Source organism: Lagopus leucura, unplaced genomic scaffold, assembly GCF_019238085.1.
Source record: "Lagopus leucura isolate 7727_CA_CO unplaced genomic scaffold, USGS_WTPT01 Super-Scaffold_1, whole genome shotgun sequence".
Classification (NCBI taxonomy): Eukaryota; Metazoa; Chordata; class Aves; order Galliformes; family Phasianidae; genus Lagopus; species Lagopus leucura.
The window spans coordinates 28,538,615-28,560,590 of record NW_024962250.1 but is presented as its reverse complement, the minus strand read 5'-3'; the positions used below and the strand labels follow the sequence as shown (position 1 = coordinate 28,560,590).

Sequence of the window (21,976 nt, the reverse complement as noted above, 5' to 3'; positions counted from 1 at the left end):
CTGAAAGCATATAACCATAAACTGATCTTCAGCCAATACTAACTTGCATCTCTAAGCAAACAAGGAAAAATTATCTTACGTTCAATCAGTTTCTGAATAACCTCATGCCTCTGTTCTTGTTTGCGATTATAACGTAAATAAACACACAGAGTTCGAGCAGCTGCTTTTTGGACTGGGAGGACATTCTTAAGAGAAATAAAGGAAACACAGTCAAGATTAACAGGCATTCAAAATTTCATATTTCTTCAGTGCAATTTTAACTACAAATGCAGTCTTTTCAGATTTCTATTACTTTTTATAACCCAAACTCTTCTCAAGTTGAATAGATTTATAGTTGCCATAACAGACTCCTTTGTAAGTGCAACTATTTGCACTTATTTTTTTACTGGGAAATTTGGTCCTGAAATTTTTATCTTCCATATGTTTCAGTCAAGTACAATTTATGTTGTACCATTTTATCTTCACTCCCCACAAGGATTTCTCCCTGAGAATAAAGCCTAGGACTTAGCTTAGAAAAGAGCAGCCTATCAAGGAGAATGGAAGAATAGGAACACAAGCCAACTCAAATACAATTCCTGTGAAGCCTGTCAATATACAGAGTTGTTATGGAAAAACTTAAGTTATTTGGTATCTATTAGCAATCAAGTTATGTTTGTTATGCAAAATCAGATTGGTGAAGATTATGCCAATACAGGTTATTAACTATACATGTTTTAATTCAAATATCAGTGGCAAAACCAAAGAAATAAAAGCTTTATTCATTGATTTTAGTGAAGTTATAATTGATTTATTTGAACTTTCACCTCCTACTTCTGTTGCTAAATAAGAAATCCTGATTCAATCTCCATTTCACCTTTACAAAAATAAATATAAAGCATTTAAGCATTGCAGTAATACAAGGGCTGATCCAAAAGTCATGCCTCCTATTTTATGATGTTGGACCACAGCACCAGAGGCAGATGGTGGTGGTATGGTAGAAGTTGAACCTTCCCACCAATATTCCATAACATTTTGTTGCCGTGAGACAGATGACAGCAGAGAGGCACTGTGACAAAACAGCACCTGACATGGGAGTGCGGATAAAGCAAAGGTGCAGAATTCAATTCATCCACATGGAAAGAATGGTACTCACTGACATTCATTGATGCTTGCTGAACATTTTTGGAGACCAAACAGTGGATGTGAAAGAAACAAAATAGTGGGTGGTGTGTTTCAGCAGTGGTAGCCGTAACATGAAACACAAACTGCATCTAGAAGGCTGTATACAGCTGTCACACAACAAAATGAACCATAGAATGCTCAGGGTTTGGGATCATCGAGGTTCCAGTCTCCAAGCAGAGCAACTCAATCAGCTCATCCATGCAAATCAGAGAATTACAACCAGGGAACTGCATATGGAACTGAATGTCAGCTTTAATGTCTTGAAAAAGATGGTGGTAACATTGGAATATTGCAGAGTTTGCTGAAGGTGGGTCCAGTGAAGGCTCATGCAGAAACAGAAAGAACATCATAAGTTTGTCAGGACCCACTGAACCATTAGGAGGCTGCGGGTGGCAGTTTCCTGGACCACATCATTACCAGTGACAAGAACTGGTGTCACCACTACAAGCTGGAGTCAATACTGCATTCCATGGAGCGACGATGTGAGTTCCCCATCAAAGAAGAAGTTCAAGACAAGTGCACTGTCTTTTTGTATAGGAAAGCTGTGATCCTCCTGGATTTCCTGGAACTCAGGACCATCAATTCTGACCACTGCATCACAATACTGACTAAGCTGAAGGAACTCTGGAACTTCCAGCATCAAACCAGAAAAAATAGTCTTTCTCTTGCAACATAATAACTCCAGACCCCACACCATTTTAAAGACCACGGAGCAGAGGACCAATCTTGGCTGGAGTATCCTAGGTACAGTCTGGATTTGTCACCTTCTGATTTTCATCTGTTTGGGCTGATGAAAGATGGACTGCATGGACAACATTTTCCTAACAATGACACCACCATAGCAGTTGTAAAAAACTGGGTCACCTCCAATGGTGCATATATTTATGAGCATGGCATGCCGGCTCATAATGCACAGCTAATGGAGGTAACTATACTGAAAAACAGTCCTTTGTAGCTGAGATTTTGCTCAATCAAAGTGTTATTATTCTCTATGTACCTGTTTGTTGTTCCAATGCATATAAATAGGAGGCATTACTTTTGGAGCAGCCTATATACATCTTAGAATAAAATAGGCATAACATTAGTGAGAAAAAGGAATTTTAGCCAACTTATGAGACATTTCTTTATTCTTTCTAACTTGTTTATTTATCTGATTCTTAAATTATTCCATGTTTGGAAGCCATCTGCTATATTGTGGGCGTTAGAAAACATAACTTACAACATCTCTTAGAACAATTTCACTCTTGAATCAATTCACTACAATTTCAGATCAGTAGCTCTAAATGACTGCTCACTTTTAGACTTGAAGTGTTCTCGCTAAGAATGGAACATGATGCAAAGTAATCAGTGAAACTAGGAAAAAGATTTTCAATTTACTAGAAGCACACTGATAATGAGCACAAAGCAAGGAAAGAAGAGCGTCGGGAAAGGAACACAATAACTTGTCAATACAAATTTTGCTTCTCAAATAAGGGGAAAGAAGTTCTCAGCATTTTTTCAGCTTTATATGAAATAAAACAGTCTGATATCACATATGCAGTGAGAAATATTACTTTAAGATAAATTTAAACATAATGCTAAAAATACCTAGCGGTAAGTGCTCTAAATACTTTAAAAAAATGAAGAACCAGAAAGAGGCAGGCTCACATTTGTCAAAATGATTGTCAACATTCTGTGAAGAAAACGGTAATAAATCTGATCACTTGATATGATTTGAGGGAGACACGCATATTTTTGTAGTAACTTCTCATGAGTTCTCCACTTTAAGGAAGTTGCTGCTCTCTGTTCTGCTGTTGTCAATGCAGGAATCAAGTCAGGAATAGACAGTAACTAGAAATAAAAATATAAACATAATTTTACACCTTCTACCTGCATGGCACATTACTAAGCTTTAAAAACAAGGCACAACAATGTAAGGAAGGAAAGATTTTTAGTGGCCAACTACTTCCTCTACTCAGCCAGAATCAGCTACACTGTGACCATTTCCAGTAGGTCTCACTTCTTTTAATAAAACCTGACCAGGATTACACAGCGTCTCATACACAGTAAATTCTACTGGTAACTACTCAAAAATCTGTTCTGGCACTTAAATAAACACACCTTCACTTCCAGCCCCTTCATCTCACAAAGAGAAACAACTGATCAGCGTTCCCTTTGAAATATCCTTTACAGCTATGAAGACAAAAACAGTCCACCTGTCTTCTCATTCTCAAGCCAAATAAATCCCTTTTTTCTCCTCAGCTCTCAAACTTTGCAATTATTTTTCTCAGCTTCTCACTTCATTCTGAAAGGAATTGTGCACTTTTCTCATCAGGAGGCAATGATTTTATAATAGTCAAGATAAATTGTCTTTTGAACTAAGCTAAGTGAAATATGCACTAACACATTTGACATGCGCTTGTCACATATATAACATGTTTACAGTTATAATCACCTGACAAATTCACATTTTAAAATACATCTTCAACTTGTGTCCAAATAAGAAAAAAATACATTCAGTTCTTGGTCTGCTGGAATATTTCAGTTTTTCTGTATGTTTGGGAAGTATGTTTAAAACAGCATTTTGGAACAAGACATGATATTTTACATTCCATTTTACATGTTAGGAGTTCCTGAATAAACCATCATCCAGAGCCAAATAAAATTAAATCAGCAAAGTTGAGAACTGTATTCAGATCTCTGAAGTCCTAGTTCAGTACCTTTACCTCAGGAAATATGCTACCTCCTGCCAGCAACTGTGTCTGAAAAGGCAACTGTAGGTAGATGACACATCAATATGCAAAATAAACAAATAATAACTGGTATTAACAGTCACTCATTTAACATGAATCCATTCTCTTTAAATATTGCTAATTTTGATTCAACTTAATGACTGTTGCAAAATCTGATCTATTTCAGCTAATCTGTGTTTAATTGGAAAAAGAGCATAGATATGCTGTTCATCATTACATTAAATCCAATCTTTCAAAAAAAAAAAATAAATTAAATTTTACAAGAAAAAAATATTAAAAAAAAAGCTCTGTTTTTCTCCAAAGCAGAAAATGATCAAGAATGATCCTCACACACCTGAAACAACTTTCCTACTACCTTCCATTTACATTTAGAAAGTAAATTATGAAACATGAGAATACCCACCTTGCTTTCTGATCCACTGTTTTCTCCTCCATTAATCATTAGCTCAAGGATTTCAGGAAGGTGACCTACCAGAGCATCTAAAACCTATTTAAAGAAAGGCTGCATGAATGAGCTTTATAAATTAACTTGTGCCAATTTATGTCTCTCACCAGTAATATCCCTGCTGATATCTCCTATGTTGTTGCTCTCTTACATCAATGCAGATTTTTTTTTAAAAAAAAAGATGCAACTTATACTTAGTTGTACTAATGAGGACACGGATTTAAAATTGATATTTTAATATAGAAATGTAAGTATTATAGGTTTCATATTAGAAAAATAGAATTATAGCTTTGATTCACATCAATACCACACTCAGAGATTTCTGAAACATCCAGAGTACAATACTTAAAAATGAACATTCATGCATTCTAAAAGATCTGTCTTTCACAGATGGTTAAAAAACAGCCTCAACAGCCACGAAGAAATGTATTTTGGATATTTGCCAGCTAAATCTTAAAGACAATTTTTTTTTTAAAAATATATATTTATATTTATATTTTTATATATAAAGTGCCTATCACCTGATTGATAAACATTCTTTGGAACCATTTTGATAGCAGGGGTAAGAACAAGAGTCAGCCTGTCAGTACCTCAGCATTTCTGTTTCCAACCAATTGAAAAATAAATAAATAAATAAAAGCCACAAGACTTTGCTGCCAGCCTGGCATGCTGGCGTTTAATACTGCTACTCTATCAGGGTTGGAGGGAGACTTATTGTGAATGGCAACAGTTTGCACTGTGATTTCTCCAGCTGTGCTGCAGAACAGCACAGGCATCACAGCATAAATTCATCGATAAATTAGAACAGAATATTTAGCCTTTATTAGTGATATAGTAATTAGTAATGATCTTACTTTCAAAGATCAGAAATTAGGTTTGAAATTAGACTATAAAAGTATATACTAAATATTACTTGCTACCAGTCTGGATTTCTGTAGCACTGAATATTTTTACTATTTACATAACTTAGAAATTTTTCAAAACCACCAGCTGCTTCTGAGTCTCAGCTTTCCAGTGCTGGAGTTGAGAAATCTTTTAAAACAGATCAGAATTTCGTAAGCTATAAGTAGATATTCTACAAACATTCTTAATTCCCTTGAGGATGCCTAACAGAAGATACCAAAGTAAAAAGCAGCATGTCAAAGGAAAATTCAATTTGCCATGCCATATCCAAAGATCCTACAGATAGAAAAACAAATAAATAAAACCAGCATGAAATGCTCAAGTACTGGTATCAGAGGAAAGTCCAACTTTGTCACAAAAAAAAAAAAAAAGACCAATCCAAAGAATTCTTGCTATACTGTCTGTTAAATATAATTAAGTGATTCATTCTTCACATAGGTTGAAACCAAGGCTCACTAAACTGAACCATCTCTGGAATGGCCAGAGGTTTTGCACCAAAATCCTTTCTAAAAATGTTGATCTTTGAACAACACACAACTTCATCTCTTCTTCTACTGGAGAAACACAAATAAAAGAAAGTAAAAACCTGGAATGTTGACAAGAAATATTTCAATGCAGTATCAAAAGAAAATATTTCCACATAATCTGTAAGGTAATAAATAATAAAATAATAACACATCTAAAATAAATGTTCTGAAAAGCAAATTAATGCAGTGTGGGTTAACTGAATTCAAACACCTTATTTTCTTCCCTTCTATTCACAAAACGCTTGCATCCTTAGGAAGAGCAGGAAACAGAAAGAGAAGTTGTTCGTGATTGTGAGCAGTTACTGTTTCATCTTCCTGCAGAGTACCTAAACATCGATGCGATCACTTCAGTGTAACAAGCAAAATTAAGTTCCAAAGAAAACGTATTACCTCCAGTGACTCATCCTGTAATAGGGTAACCAGTTCTTTTTGAATTGTATACACACCAGAATTTAAAAGCTTAGCAACCTAAAACATACAAGGAAACAAACAAAAAAGACGTAAGATAACAAGGTAAACCATACTTTAGTTCCCTGGCACTACAGCGATTACCCTACATGTGCTTACTTGTCAGCAGAACAATTTTTTACTATCAACCCTCTAAAGTCGTATACTCCCCTGTTGATCACACTAAAAATATGCTTATACAGACAATATGGAACAAGAAACAGACTTGTTACCTAACTGACAAATATGGTTTTAGTCTTAACGCTGTGTCACACTTTAAGAAGAAGAAAAAAATTAAGATTTAACTGCTTGAAGTTTTCACTCCTAAATTATTTGTTCTGTTTTTCTTTTGATTCCTAAATCACATATTGACTTCTAAAAAATACTACAAGTCCATCTCCAAATTGCAAAAAATGGTTTTATAGTGAATATGAGAAAAAACTTCAGGAATGAGATTTTGCTATAGTGCATACTTAGCTTATGACTTTTAATGGTTTTCCTTGTTTATATGAGCCAATTGAAGATAATATCTTCTATAATCAAGATTAAATTTCAAGGAAACAGCTACAGGCAGTTATTGAAAAGCATACCCAGCCATCAATGAATGCCATAACTTACTGACATCTGGCTGTCATGAAGTTGCTTAGTTGTGGTTTTAAAAATACACTGACTGGCACTAAATGTACATTCAGATTAAAGTATAATTTTGCATGGTTTTTTTTTAATGAGTTAGAATATTTTATATATGTTCAGACAGAACCCTAAAAGTGCTATATATCAGATAAAAAGTTATGTAGAATGATATGCTAACAGTATGATCTTGATAATTAGCTTGGATTTTCATTTATTAAGAGAAGGCATCAACAAGCATAGAGAAATGGAAACCTATCCAGATTTCTTAAGATGACAGAAATAAGGTCGCCTCAGGCCTCAGAATGGGCTGCCCAGGAAGGTGGTTGAGTCACTCTCCCTAGAGGTGTTCAAGAAATATTTAGCTGTTGCACTAAGAGGCATGGTTTAGTGGTGAAATATTGGTGGTAGGTGAACCATTGGACTGGGTCATCTTGGAAGGTCTTTTCCAATCTTGGTGATTCTATGATTCATTTATTTCTCTACTCTTGATTTAAATACTTTCAGTGAGCTGCTTAATTTACAATTTTCTTCAGCTACAAACTGGCATAAAAGGCTAGTTTGAGGATTTCATTACTAAGATTCTTTGTAAAACGCGATGAAAACCTTGATGACCTGTGATATGGATTGGAACATTCAGAAGAGAGTGTATATTCATTTCTGCAATTCATACCGTATTGCTAATAATATATATGCAAAGATTTTTTTGAACTTTTACGAAAATAATGAAGTGGAACTTATGTAAATTGAGTGGAATAATAAGAATATATGTGCTTTTAGATCTGCACAGTTTTCCAAGTATTTTCATATTAAATTTTAACTTAGACTTAGTGTTTAACTTAGACTTAATACAAGCAAATAGTCTTCAGATAATACAGTATAGTTGCAGACTGTCTAGATCTAAAGATTTTCAGGACAGAAGTGACAAGCTCCTTTTCTCCTGTCTGTCTCATTATTTTATAATAGCATTCAAAACCTTCAAATAATCTAATTACTACAGTCGCTTATGTTAGTGGTACTAGACCATCTTCAGTTTCTTTCAGCTTTTGCTTCTTAACCTCACAGTACCGTTTTGTAGACAATGTTGCACAACAGGCTAAAGTATTTATGGGCTATAATTACATAATAGAAGACACTGAACACTTCTGATGAAATAAATCATTTTAGCAGGTTTTTACAAGTCTTCTTCTATAGGTTGAACAGTCACAAACATGAACTTAAAGAACAAAACATAAAACAGAAACACTTCAGAACCAACAAAGAATTTTTGTAGACATACTTCATAGAAGCTTATGGCCATGGTATATCTGACTGGAACTTCAGGATCATGACAAAGGCAGAAGAATATAGAATACAGTTCTAAATGGAAATTCTTTGGATCCACAAAAACTATCATGGCCTGTGGAAAAATAAAGTCTTCTATTAACTGTATTGCTAATCAGAGATTATCAGAAAAAAATACTGAGTTACAATGAGTGAGATACTTGGGAGTTAACAAGTTGTGATTTTAAAGACAAAGTGATATTTTTTATGGCCGTGTCAAAACAAGGCATCAGATACGTTAAAGAATTAAGGACTAAATTGGTTGTACAGATCTTCCAGACTGCAAGCTTTGTTTCTGTAGACAGATTAAAACCACAAGCAATAAAAGCTTTTTTATAAATAACGTTTCAGTAAACTAGCAGAAGCTGCAATTGAAGACCAGAGCAACACAATGTTTTAGTAAACACTAAAATATCTGAATCTCAACATAACTGTGTGTGTACATCACTTGCTTTTGCTCAACTAAACCAACAGGTTTCTACTACATAGTTGGTGTTATCTTTAAAAAGTAGAGTAAAAATAACCCATTTATTGGCTCTTGGTATAGATTTAGTTTCTTTAAATATAAACATCATATGTCAAAATACAAAATAGATATGCAAAAGCATGAGTGGTAGATTTAACAACCTCATATAAACTTGGCTACCCTGTTTCACAGGCATATTCTCAAGGACTTTGTGCTAATTGTTTGGAGAAAAAAGACAGGAATCCTGTCTTTGGGGAGACCTTATTGCTCTCTTCCAATATCTGAAAGGTGCTTACCCTTATACCTGAAAGAGAGAGTGGAGTTGGTCTCTTCTCACTGGTGACAGGATGAAGGGAAATGGCCTCAAATTGCACCAGGGTAAGTTTAGGTTGGATATCAGGGAAAACTTCTTTACAGAAAGGGTTGTTAAGCACTGGAATAGGCTCCCCAAGGAGGTGGTTGAGTCACCATCCCTGGATGTGTTTAAAAACTGTTTGGATGTAGTGCTCAGGGACATGATTTAGTGGGAGTTGTTAGTTAGTGTAGTATAGGTAGTATGGTTAGGTTGTGGTTGGAATCAATGATTTTTAAGGTCTTTTCCAACCTGAACAATTCTATGGTTCTATGAAAGAATGAAATCAGTTATCTCTTGAAATAGTAATCTCTCAGTCAAAACTTTCCAATAGTTTTTTGAGTCTCCAAAGATGAATCTTTCCTGGAAACTCTTTTGTTCAACCTCTAATTCAAGATGTTAACTTGAATTTTCCAGGGAAGAGCTAGAATCTAGCTAATAACGTACAATTGCTGTCAATACTTTCTCTGTCCTTTTTGCAGTCCTATTTAGTGAATTATATGCATGACACAGCTTAGTTAATCTGAAATTAATGTTACTTACTGGAAAATTGTAAGCACAGTTCTTCCTCACTGAAATATACTTCTTTTCCTGTTCCAGAGTTTGCAGTTGTAGTTGATTATCATTGTGTCCATTTTCCTGCTGTAAGCCCAGTGTACAAAGCTTCTTATAAAATTCCAAAAACCGTAAGTGCTGCTCAGGAGTAAAAATGCCTCCAAAATTAAAATAAGAATAAGATTACTCTTCTCACTACAACTAATGCTCAAGAAACAAATATCATTTGCAAATCTATCAAGTTTGCCATGTTGTGTTCCCTGCATCATCAGTACAAATTATACAGGAAAGATGATTAAAGAAAAATGACAGCTACCTATAATGGAGTGAATCTTTATTTCTGTTTATGTAATTCTTGGAATAATCAAGAATTCATCAGCAGGACTGCAAATATAATTTTTTGTTCAACTAACAGAATTTTCATCTTTACTCCATTTTCAGAGTATGAAAACTACTAGCTGATGAAATCATTGAGTGCCATAACAAACTGGAAAAAGGCAGAAGTGATGCTGGCATTTAACAGCTGGAGAGGGGAAGAGCAAGCCATATAATTTTAGATTATTCAGATTAACTTAATGGTTTAAAAAAAAAAAAAAAGGAACAAAAAAAATCACAAAATCTACTTGTAAACACCAAAATGAAACAAGAAAACAAGCAACAGTCAACACAGCAAAAGCAAAACCTCTTGAACAGATTCCCTTTCCTTCTAGTACTGGTTAACAGGACCTGCAAATAGCAGAAGATGCAGTAAAAGAGCATGCCTGCTGAGATTTTCATAACCAAAGAGATATCTGTAAAGTTGCTTCAAAATTGCTTGAAGAACAGATAAGAGGCAACAGCAGGGTACCACGCTTATTCAGATACATCAGGAAAGACTAAATAGGCACCAGTCTTTTTAAAGAAGAAACAAAACCCCAACTTTAGAGTTACTTCTGTTCATAGCCTGTATTTGAACAAATAACATTAAACTACTGCAGACTACTGGGAAAAAAAAAGAAAAAAAAGAAAAAAAAAGACTTTTTCAAAGTGAACAATATAAGCAGCAATTTGGCTTGCACGACTTGTGAATGTCTTGCCCCTTCATTTTGTTCAGTTCTCCTAAGGCGTAACAATTCAACAAAATGTGAATTAGTTAGACAGAGGTGTAGAGAGAGATCAGCAATTAAGTCAGTCAACCTGAAGAAGATTGCGAATACATGATAAAAACAGGATGGACTCTTCTAACTCTGGGGTTCTGTAAACAACACTTTGGCACTACAGAATAGCCCTTTCAGGCTATTTGTAGTGAAGCAGCTGATAGCTTAGCTTGATAGTCTCAAACCTGACCAAAAAATGAACTTTTCCAAGATCTGCAAGAAATATCAAAGGGCTTAAGAGTCCAGGAGGAAATTCTCTACAGCGTAAATGTATGTGCTGCTCCTTCATTCTGGACAAAGGATAAAAGTGGGCAGAATTATAACAGAAAGATCTTCCATGCACAAAGTGCTGAGGTACAGAAAACTATGGGTACATAATGGGTCACAACTTTAGCTGGGAACCCACATGCTGTTAGATCTCCATTCTCCCCTGAAGTTCGTTATGGGCTGCACTTTTTCTTTCACACCTCAAAAAAAAAAAAAAAAAAAATCAAGCACAGAAGTGAACGTAGGAGGTGGTCAAAGGAGCTGATCCAACGTGGTCAAAGGAGGTGATCCTCCCCCTCTACTCTGCCCTGGTAAGACCTCATCTGGAGTACTGCGTCCAGTTCTGGGCTCCCCAGTACAAAAAAGATAGGGATCTCTTGGAAAGAGTCCAGCGGAGGGCCACGAAGATGGTGAAGGGCCTGGAGCATCTCTCCTATGAGGAAAGGCTGAGTGAACTGGGTCTGTTCAGCCTTGAGAAAAGATGACTGAGAGGGGACCTGATCCAGGTCTATAAATATCTAAGGTGTGGGGGGCAGAATGGCGAGGCCGGACTCTTTTCAGTGGTGAGTGGAGACAGGACAAGGGGAAATGGCCAGAAACTGGAGCATAGGAAGTTCCGCACAAACATGCGCAAGAACTTCTTTACAGTGAGGGTGACGGAGCACTGGAACAGGCTGCCCAGGGAGGTGGTGGAGTCTCCTTCTCTGGAGATGTTCAAGACCTGCCTGGATGCCTACCTGTGCAACCTACAGTAGGGAACCTGCCTTGGCAGGGGGGTTGGACTCGATGATCTCTGGAGGTCCCTTCCAACCCCTACAATTCTGTGATTCTGTGATTCTGTACAAAGTTAACATCATACTGCACTGTCAAAGACTACTAGTTACAAAAATTCAGTCATCCAACTCTGATGAACCAGAATAACCAACAAGGTATCAAAATAAATCAGTCAAACCAATAAACAAAAGCCATCATGCTTCCACTTCTGTCCCTGTTTAAATATAAAAGAGCAATAAATCAACAGACAGCTTAGGTGCAAATTCACAAAATCCAATATGTACTGGATAGATGATTTCAGATTTGTAGTGCTATATTTTCTCTCTGAGCTCATCCAATTAACTGAGTTCTGGATACCTTTCCAAGTGCTTCAAATTTTCTGACCTTCCCTCATTTTTATTTTTTATTTTTAAAGAACATTATATCTTACCATATAATCCATTGCACAGTTTTCCCAAATGGAAAGATAAGGAAACTAGGATGGATTCATCAGCTTTGAAGGACTTTTCACAGAATGATTTCACTAAGGGGAGCACAGTTTGCCTCCTATCATCTGAAAGACAAAAGAGACTTTTAATGTTAATCACTTGTTATGAAACATCCTAAAAGACCACACAGCGAGTTGCAAAAAATATTGTTTAATACGCTCAGGAGTCTTTTTGGCATGCACTCATTGAAGGCAGAAAACAGGAGGCAGAGTGATGAACATTACCACAGTAGAAGTCCAGATTTTTAATACCATACCTGTTCTAAATATAAATACCTGTTCTAAATGGGGCAGAGAGTAAATGAACAGCTACTAACTTCTCTGTTCACCAAGAATATAGGGAGTTAAAGAATATAGCAGTATTCTAGCAACAATAATTCCTACAACAGTATGAAGACAGTGGGGTTATGACCAAACATAACCATGATGGTGAAAAGAAAAATCTGGGTCTGACAGAACTGAATTTTTGCAACCTACTGAGGAAACGGCAAATCTTCTGGCAAACAATAAACAGAGAAACAAAAAAATTAAGGGCAACAGAAATAATTAATGTCAAATGCAGCAAACAGTGCTAAGCACTCTGTTCCCACATAAAGAGCAAATATTCAAAGAAATTGATGTTTGGAATTATTTTAAATAAAAGCAATGTATTTTAAGATATTCAAATTTTAAATAGATTTGGATTTTTTTTTTTTAATGGTAATTTAACTCTAATATTCAGCAAATACAAATGGATGAACAAAGCATTTATGCTGACATGAAGAAACATTGTGATATTGCCAGAGAAAAACCCTAGGATACAACATTGAGTCATCTACCTTGATAAGTTTGTTTTGTATTTCGGCCATGAAACAAAAACCTATGCAAACCAAACACCTGCAGACATGTTCCTTGCAAACCTGTTAAGAAGTCTTAATCTATTTTTCTTAATTTTTCCTTTTTCATACTTTTTTCATAGAAGCAGTAGCAATTGGAAAGGTGGGGGAAAGATGGGCAGGAACAAAAAGAAGCAAAAACATGACAGTATAAATGGAATGGCTCAAGAATTTGAAAGTTAACCTACCAGCTTACTTGCTAATTTAAGCACTAACTGCTAAAAAGTCCATTGACGACATTCTCCCCCAAATCTTATTTCTTTATGTATTTCTCCATATGGCTTATAAGCAGTCATGTATTTTAGTAATTCATCACCATGTTCCTGTAAAGTAAATATTTGCTCCTCACTTCTCTATCAGGACGTACAGTCAGTAACACGAGAGTGGGAGGGGGAAATACAGTGCAAAATACAGAGTTACTAATGAAGATAAACAACTGAAGAGGTTGGAAAATGCATAAAGAAGAAATTGGCAATTAATGAACAATGATCATCAACCACTCGTGGAGCTTATAATACACTTTTTTTCATATACATTATAAACAGGATCTTTCATGTACTTCACTTCCTTACCCCTTGTTCAGTTTGTACAAAAGCAGCAGAGAATACAACTGACATTGAGCCAGAAAATCTGCCTACCACTGTTTTACACATAGCCCTGAAAAATTTGGTACAGACTGCAGAACAAGGCACTGCATTTACCCAGAACATTCCCCTATGGGAGAGTAGCCAGCAACTCTTCTTAAAATTTGCTCAATCATTACTGAACTGAATTGTGATGGGAACTCCAGCACCATGAATGTGGACACCTCACCATCACTAAGAGTACCAAAGACAACAAAGAGGCACCCCTACATGTGGAGAAGCATGAAATATTCATGTTGTTTAGAGGAAAGGCATTGAGCACCGGAAAAATTACAAGCATTTACATTTTCCACTTTAAATACAATGAAAAGCTTTATATAACACACATACTTCCTTGTTGCAAAGAAGAAAGCTTTCATTACCACATACCCACAAGTTTACTGTGCTTTAAACAGCAATTGCTAATTCTTAGATCTGCTAAATAGATCAGTTGTGCACACTTCAATTTATTGGGCATGAAGAATTATTTTTTGCCCCCAAATTTATGAATGTGTTCAACATGTAGCATTGTTAAAAACTGCAAAGTTTATCGACACACACATAAATTTTACATCATTGCATCAGCCTGGCTTCAGGAGCTGCAGTCTGTAGTTATGACAAACTTTACTTCAATTAAGAGGCAAAAAAACAGTTAATAGCAAAATAAACCCAAAAACAAACAAACAGACAAAAAACAGCCAAACCCCACAACAAAATAAACCCACAAATATCTGCATATGTTGAAATAACACTTTGTGTTATGCTATGTATAATAGCATCAAGTAAATACTAGCAACCCAATACTCCTATCACTTGTACACTAGTTTTACTAATTTGGCTTCATTTCATTATATTAGAATAAGAAAATAACAGCTTTTGTGGACACCTGGTTCACTTTTCTTAAAAAACTAAAGCACTGCAAAACACAGAATACATCAAGGATAAAAGAGAAAAAATAAAATCAGAAATGTGTTAAAAATGCAGATAGAACAAAGATTCAATTACATTTATAAGATGCATTGAAGAGTTAAAAACCGGACTACTAGGTCCAAATGAAGTCCTTACCTGAGTCAAACATATCAAGCAGATTCACTAATGTCTCAAAAGCTGCAAGGCGTACACTGCTGCCCTCATCTCTTGCCAGCTCTACTAATTCAGGAAGCACTACAGTTTTGGTTAGTTCTGTCCTGCAGATTGAGGCAAGCATTTAAAGAGAAAACATATAATAAATCAAAGCTGCAATCACAAAACAGAATTCTGGAACTATCCTGAAATACTGAGTTAGTTATTCTTAGGGTGTTCAGGAAGGAAAAATTGACCAAGTTGTAAGAAAATGAAAATTAAATAGAAACATACATTTCATCTCAGGACTTAAAATACAGACTTCATCACTAAAAAAAATACATCACTAAAAAAAGCATTCAGATTAACTTTGAAAAGATCAGAGAAAATGCAATCTGAAAAAATTCAAAGGATTCCAGCTATTTCACTATGTCACTAAGAAAACTTCTGATCAAATATTCAGGAACTCCTCAATGAAATTCTAAATGAGTCAATTCCAAAGTCAAAATGATTAAATACATGTCAAGTGGGACTGAAGCATCTAGAAATCTTACGCTTCGAAGACCAAAGAAGAGCCTTCTTTGCAAAGGGTAAGCAAATGCTGCTCAGAGAACATGAAGCTTCCTCACTCACCCTTAAAAACACTGGCTTTTAGGCTTGTTTTAACGTTGTAATGAAAGGGTTTCATCACAAGAAGGAATGAAAGAGTTTTGATATAGAAACTTATTTTTCTTTTTTTTTTTTAATAGAAGTCAAGATTTTCAAGTGTTTTAATTTGTATGTATTCGAATTAAGAAGTCCACTTTGTTGTGCTCTCATGAATGAGCTCTTGGTCTGCCCAGCCATTGGTGAAAACTGTTGTAAGCATCACAATGGGACTTCAGCAATTTAAAATAGCCACAAATACGGCCCTCAGTGTTTATAATACTGTCCAAAATATAAAACTGCAGAAAAACATGATAAAATTATATACACGGACATTAACCAAAATGGCAAAATCTACTCTTTGAGCAACTGTATGCAGATAACTAAGACTCTGTCATTTCAGTCACAGTTTGTAATATAAAACTAATCGCAATCTCTAGGTTGACACATTTTAACAAATAAGAACACCCAATCAGACCATTCCTTGTTTTGTAAGTGAATAGAAACATTTTCAAATTTTACAAGTAATTAGCACCAGCTAATTTGTGCCTTGTAGAGTTTATTACTTAAATAGCATTCTTCCAAACAGATGATTAATCATTTTTTTTAGATTTTGTTTATATTGTATTACAAGAAAATTACGTGACACAATTTAGTAATAACATCATTAAACAGTAACAACAGGTCTTGAATCTGCTGTCACACTGTGCCTTCATCATATACAAGAAAACATGCTCATTTCCATTATTTTGTCTTTATTTCCCTACTACCTATTCATCGTCAACGTAAAACACAGCAACAGTTTACACATTGAAAATACAGTTTGCCATCTCCATGAGATTAAAGTATCTAAATCATTATGATGACATCAGGCATAAAACTGACAGAGAAAGCAGTGTATAAAGATACATAAATAGTAAAAACAGACAGTGGAGAGGAAAGAATTAAGGAAAATCATTCACAATGGACCCCTAATTGATAGCTATGCATTTAGCTCTATTAAGTCACTACATTAACGTTGGGTAAATTGCTAGTAATCCTGCCATTTGCCACTGGACAATACCTATGTTGTTTTTAGTCTTTCCTCACCCAAGTATAAGACATTCAATTTGATTAACTTTAAAGACATTCAACAGCATGCAGAAAATGTTATTTCCCTTCCAAAAAGGTCATTTATTAGTATGATGTATTGCCTTCTTGTTACGTACAAAAATAATTTTTTGTTTCTTCTTTCTTGGTCTTAGAATATCTTGAAATTAAACAGCATTTGGAGGAGGAATGAGGAAAACAACATAAACACAACACATTGCATTCTTATTTCAGCACTTGTGTGCTCATGTATCTATCTTATAACCAAACAGCAGAACAAATACACAGATTCATAAAAGTGCTGCCTGAAAGCTACTACTGAAAACCATTTTCTTCTCAACAGACTGAGTCACAGGTCAAGAAAATCCGTGCAGCTATGATCTTTTTAAAACACTAAAAATTTTCCAGTCATATGTGAAAGCAATGCTCTGTAACCATACCCATATTCTAGGTAAGAGTTACTTTATTCAAAATAGCACTTACATCATTTAAAAATATATACTTTGCTTTGCAATTGGTCACAAAACATTTTCAAAGACAGATTCATATGATTGCCTCCCAGCTCCTGACTATAGCAGAGGTTAACAGAGGAATCCGTGGACATGTAGACTGTATCTCATAAGGAAACAGCAAAAACAAACAAACAAACAAAAACATACATATGTGTGTATATACATACACACACATACATATATATATAGTGGTATCAAACAAACAAGAAAAAAGGAAGGAAGACGAGTGGAGAAGATCATACAACATAGGGAGGGCCAGAGGTCAAACATAAAGGACCATATCCCAGATGAAGGCACAGTAGAGAGGGAGGGGGAAAAAAAAAAAAAAAAAAAAAAAAGAGACGTTCTGAAAACTAATTTTTATGGCTTTCTTTATTTTGGTGACATTGAAAGTTTTCTAATATGACAGCTGGGATAACAACTCCCTACAAAACTACAGTTCTGGAATAAGAAAAACCATGATCAGCTCCTGAAAATACACAGAACCCTCTCCTTTTACACATCTTTAGTCTCCTATGAAACAGAACTCAGTCTTAAGATACAGAATGGTACACGAGATACATACATGCAATAAAAATAAATGTGATATCAAATTAGTTGGAACCTCAGTTCAGTAAAGTGTGTGTTAAATTTTAAGTTCAAAATTATCAACCAATTCAGCCATTCTTTTCTTCTATCATACGTTCTTTCAAATCCAAGGCTGTTCAGTATGGAAAAATGTTACAATGATTTACCATTATAAAACAAATTAAATATAAAAGCAAATTAATAATACTACTTAGTTATGAATAAAAATGAATAATATTGTTTTGAAATTAATTCACAATATTTGACCTTTTGACGGGCAACGATCTTGCAGTAGAGCTGCTTAAAGCACAAATATAAAATCATTCCATACATGATGAAGAAAAGTTTTTTACCTGAGAGCCTAGAAATTACTGTTCTGCATGACTTCACCTAAACAATGTGAAATTAAGTGCAGTACCACAATGCTTTGGTCTTGCTGTGAATATCCACTCCTATATCCGAGTGCACTAAAACACAGCCTAAACATGAACTTTTCTGATATTTCAAGGCTGAGAGGTAAATAGCATTTTTTGCAAGATTTCTGGTGCTTTTGTGGTTTTCTGTTCGTAGTGCTGGTTTGGGCTTTTTTTGTTTGTTTATAGTTCAGCATCTAAATCACAACATACTTCATAATTTAAAAAAAAATATTCTACAGGCACAGAAATAATTTCCACAAGCATGAGTGCTAACAAACGGAAGTGCTTTCTTACAGTAGCTCTCAAATTACATTTCAGTTTCAGCCTCATCCCTGAATCTGCTCATAAATTCATAGCTGGAAAGGCCAGAGGACTACTGAGATTTAATCTATCCACCTTTGCAACATGACACAAAGAAACTCACTCCATTATTTTTTCAAGTCTGTAAAACCACATACTGCTTTTTTTTAACTCTTGGCACAGGAAGCATTCTTTGTATGGCTCAGCAGTTCTACTATCACAAAGAAATTACAACCTGAAAATATAAAATAGGCAACCACAATCTCTAAGAAAAAAGTTGTACACTCCAAATACTTTACTGAGAATGCATGAATTAAGTTAGAAATCTTAAAATGAATTTTTAGATTACCATTACTATTTTCAATTTTGCAATTAGAAGTATGCAAATTGTACTTACCCTATTCCTTGAGCTATATGTTCTAGTTGCCGACACATGCAAGTTCTTACTTCATATTCTACATCCTGGCACAGTGATTTTACCAATGGAAGAATCTCTCTTTTAACTCTAAAAACACAAACAATTTTGATAAATATATAGAACAAAAATATATAGAATCCACTTCACAGCATTCACATTTTATCCATATATGACTTTAACATTAATTTTATTTTTTTATAATTTATCGTGGGTGGCAAATGATTTTTTGAAAACTTGAAATTGTAAACTATACATCAGACACAAATATATACTAACAGAAAAAGGATTATTTACAATCACTGTAACTTGCTCATATTTCACCTACTGTAGTCTACACTATGGAAATTGGAGGTAGGCTGTCCTCATTTCCAGCTGTCCTCATTTAATAACTATCTTCAGAACAGTTTTTGAACACGCTGTAAGAATACCACAAATTATATAAATGGAAGTGCAAATCCTAATTAATCTTGTCCTTTTTTTTGAAAGCAGAAAGTACAGAATAAAAGAGAAAGCTAATAAAAGGCTGCTTATTGAGTCAGAAATCATGCTGAAAAATAGGACAGCTCTACTGATTTGGACATGAGTTAATCTTTTCCCATGTATACCAAGGACATTCCAAATCAGCATTCACACAATGCAATGGGTCCACGGATTGGAAACACATTTGGTGAAAATATTTCACTATCATAAGACTGAATAAACCCTTCAAAAATGTGCTGTACCAACCGCTTGGGAAAGATGAGAGGTTCAGATTTACTTTCCCTATTTTGCACCACTGTCCAAACCCACAGACACTGAATCTAGGAACTGGATATTATTAGGCAAAAATAGTGGCTCCTAATGCATCTCCACATGCATAGATTGAAATATATATAAATATATATATATATATATATCTACATGTGAAATTTGGGAAGACAAGATGCTAGGAAGAAGACTTCTGAGGAGGCTTTCTCCTCATGAAAGGCAATTGTGTTTTGTCTCCACAAGTTGCAGAGACATCCACTGTTTTATTTTCTAGAAATAAGAACAATAAACAAGAGTGACATGAAAATGGTACCCACATCAATCTGTGGAAGAACATACAAGCTGCAGTGAACATTTTGTTATTACTTATTACTATCTTGACAAAGAAATCTGTAAGAAAAACATGTGTGATTTTTGCAATAGTTTTCTCTCGGTAACTTTTGTCCACAAACAAATACTGATTCACATTATGGAATGAAGATGTATATGCAATCTACTCACATGTGAGCTTCAAATTTGTTAGCTAATTTTCCCATGATTTTACAACTAACTAAGCGTGACTGAAGTGTTTGAGAAATCTGTGCCTTGGAAACAAGTGGATTCAGGATCTACACAAGGGAAAAAGAAGAAATGTCACAGGTAAATTATGCATTCCCCTTCCTTAAAAATATATTTTAAAAAAATATAGAAAAACATATATACCAGATGTCATCTACTCCTCTCATGAAATTAATTAGTACTAAAAATAATAATGCATTTTTACGTTAATAGTTTACTGAAAACCTGCTTTTATTATTCAGTTAATTATAGCATATTAAACTGATATCTTGGCCCTAATTGCAGTTCACGATTCATATCACAGCCAGAGTTTTACATCTGTCTACTTGTGTTTTTATTTTGAGACTAAGTTTGTATATGAATATTTATAGCTATTAGCTGTTAATTTTCATAACAGCTGTTAAATATGTCCTGCTAACAACAACAAAAAAGTAGGTAGAGAAGGGAAAAGTAATGCTGAGGTTCTTTTTTCATGAGTTTTCCTCAGGAAACATCAGCTTTAGTGTGAAGCTGTGAAGCAAGAATTTCCCTTGCTTATGCACAACTAAGGAAAAGTTTCATTCCTATGTAGATTCAGAAAACCTCTATGTTTAACTGGAGCTGTGCTGTCATATGTTGGATCACCTCTATGGTGCCACAAACTAAGATGTGCAGAACTCCACATTAAGATATATTGTTTTCGGCCCAGAAATAACCATGGAAATACAGGCCATGCCAGGGAGAGCATTACAGAGTCTGCAGTCCTGCAATCTGCCAGAGTTCCTTACTCAGTCTCACGGCATAGCTCCACAAAAGGATAACATATATACAGGGCAGCAAGTGCTTTAACAATAGTGTTAAAGCATTTCTCTCCTTACAAGCTGAAATTCTCAGGTGAGAAAAGTTAGGTTCACTGTAATACTTCATAAACAAATATTTCATAAGTTACATGGAAAACAGTTTATTACTCATCTGATCTTTGAATATGAAAGCAAACACACTACATTAGTAACTCTAACTAGGTTTTGGAGCTGACTGTAACTTCTTTTTACCTTTAGAAGCTTATTTTTCAACAATCTCAGATTCTAATTACTAATTTTAATGAGTATTTTTAAACCACAGAAATGATCACATATTTATAACTCTATATAGTTCTAAATATAGTAAAATTATCACTGTCTCAAAGCTTTTAACCTTAACAGTAAAATACATTCTCAAAATAAAACTAAATAAATTAGTTGAATAAAGGGGAAACATGATCTATTTCCTTCCTCTTCCTAAAGATACACAAATGACAAATTAAGTGCTTGTAGGGCTTTAGGTTTTTGGTACATCAAGAATAACTGAAGTACACAATGAAATGCATCTCTAGCATTCAGTCCCATTCAGAAGAAATCCAGAATTTCTGTTCGCCACACATAATGTAATACTACCCCATAAATCAGAACAGGATACATGAAAATATGTTACTAAAAATACTAAGTGTAAGGGAAGTGTTACAAAACACACAAACTTTATCCTCTGAAGAATGCTAAAACTTTTCAAGGTGATCTTCCTTGTACTGCTTCAGCACATTCCCCTCTTGTATGTTCTGTAAGCACTACTGTTTTCACAGGCACAAAACTGCCACAAATCTTTTATCTGCAGTTAGCATAAATGGGGAGAAAATTTTTCACTGAGAGGGTGGTGAGGTGCTGGCACAGGCTGCCCAGAGAAGTTGTGGATGCCATCCTGGAGGTGTTCAGAACCAGGTTGGATGGAGACCCAGGAAGTCTGATCTGGTGCCTGATTTAGCATCTGGCAACCCTGTCTGTGGCAGGGGGATTAGAACTAGATGATCTTTAAGGTCTCTTCCATCCCAAACAATTCAACGATGCTACGATATTATTACCTCATGTTTGATAGTCTCCTTGGGTAAAGCTTCTATTACAGCAAGAAGAGTTTCTAGCCATGCGTTGCTGACACCTGTCAGAAAGAAAT

The 21,976-nt window shown here is 35.0% G+C and overlaps 1 protein-coding gene across 6 annotated transcripts in view; it reads right to left on the bottom strand.

The window, feature by feature from the left end:
• Nucleotides 1–21,976, bottom strand: part of PPP4R4 (protein phosphatase 4 regulatory subunit 4) — a 60,956-nt gene that overhangs the window by 14,641 nt on the left and 24,339 nt on the right. For 5 of the 6 annotated variants that reach the window (XM_042874156.1, XM_042874215.1, XM_042874541.1 and 2 more), the window contains 11 exons: nt 21,888–21,961; nt 19,961–20,067; nt 18,692–18,799; nt 14,769–14,890; nt 12,149–12,271; nt 9,530–9,699; nt 8,125–8,244; nt 6,159–6,236; nt 4,297–4,380; nt 2,809–2,991; nt 80–185 (listed from right to left, as the gene is read on the bottom strand). In XM_042874156.1, the coding sequence (XP_042730090.1) occupies nt 80–185; nt 2,809–2,991; nt 4,297–4,380; nt 6,159–6,236; nt 8,125–8,244; nt 9,530–9,699; nt 12,149–12,271; nt 14,769–14,890; nt 18,692–18,799; nt 19,961–20,067; nt 21,888–21,961 (1,275 nt within the window). The remainder of the gene's footprint in view (nt 1–79; nt 186–2,808; nt 2,992–4,296; nt 4,381–6,158; nt 6,237–8,124; nt 8,245–9,529; nt 9,700–12,148; nt 12,272–14,768; nt 14,891–18,691; nt 18,800–19,960; nt 20,068–21,887; nt 21,962–21,976) is intronic. The other variant, XM_042874300.1, reaches the window with a different exon arrangement.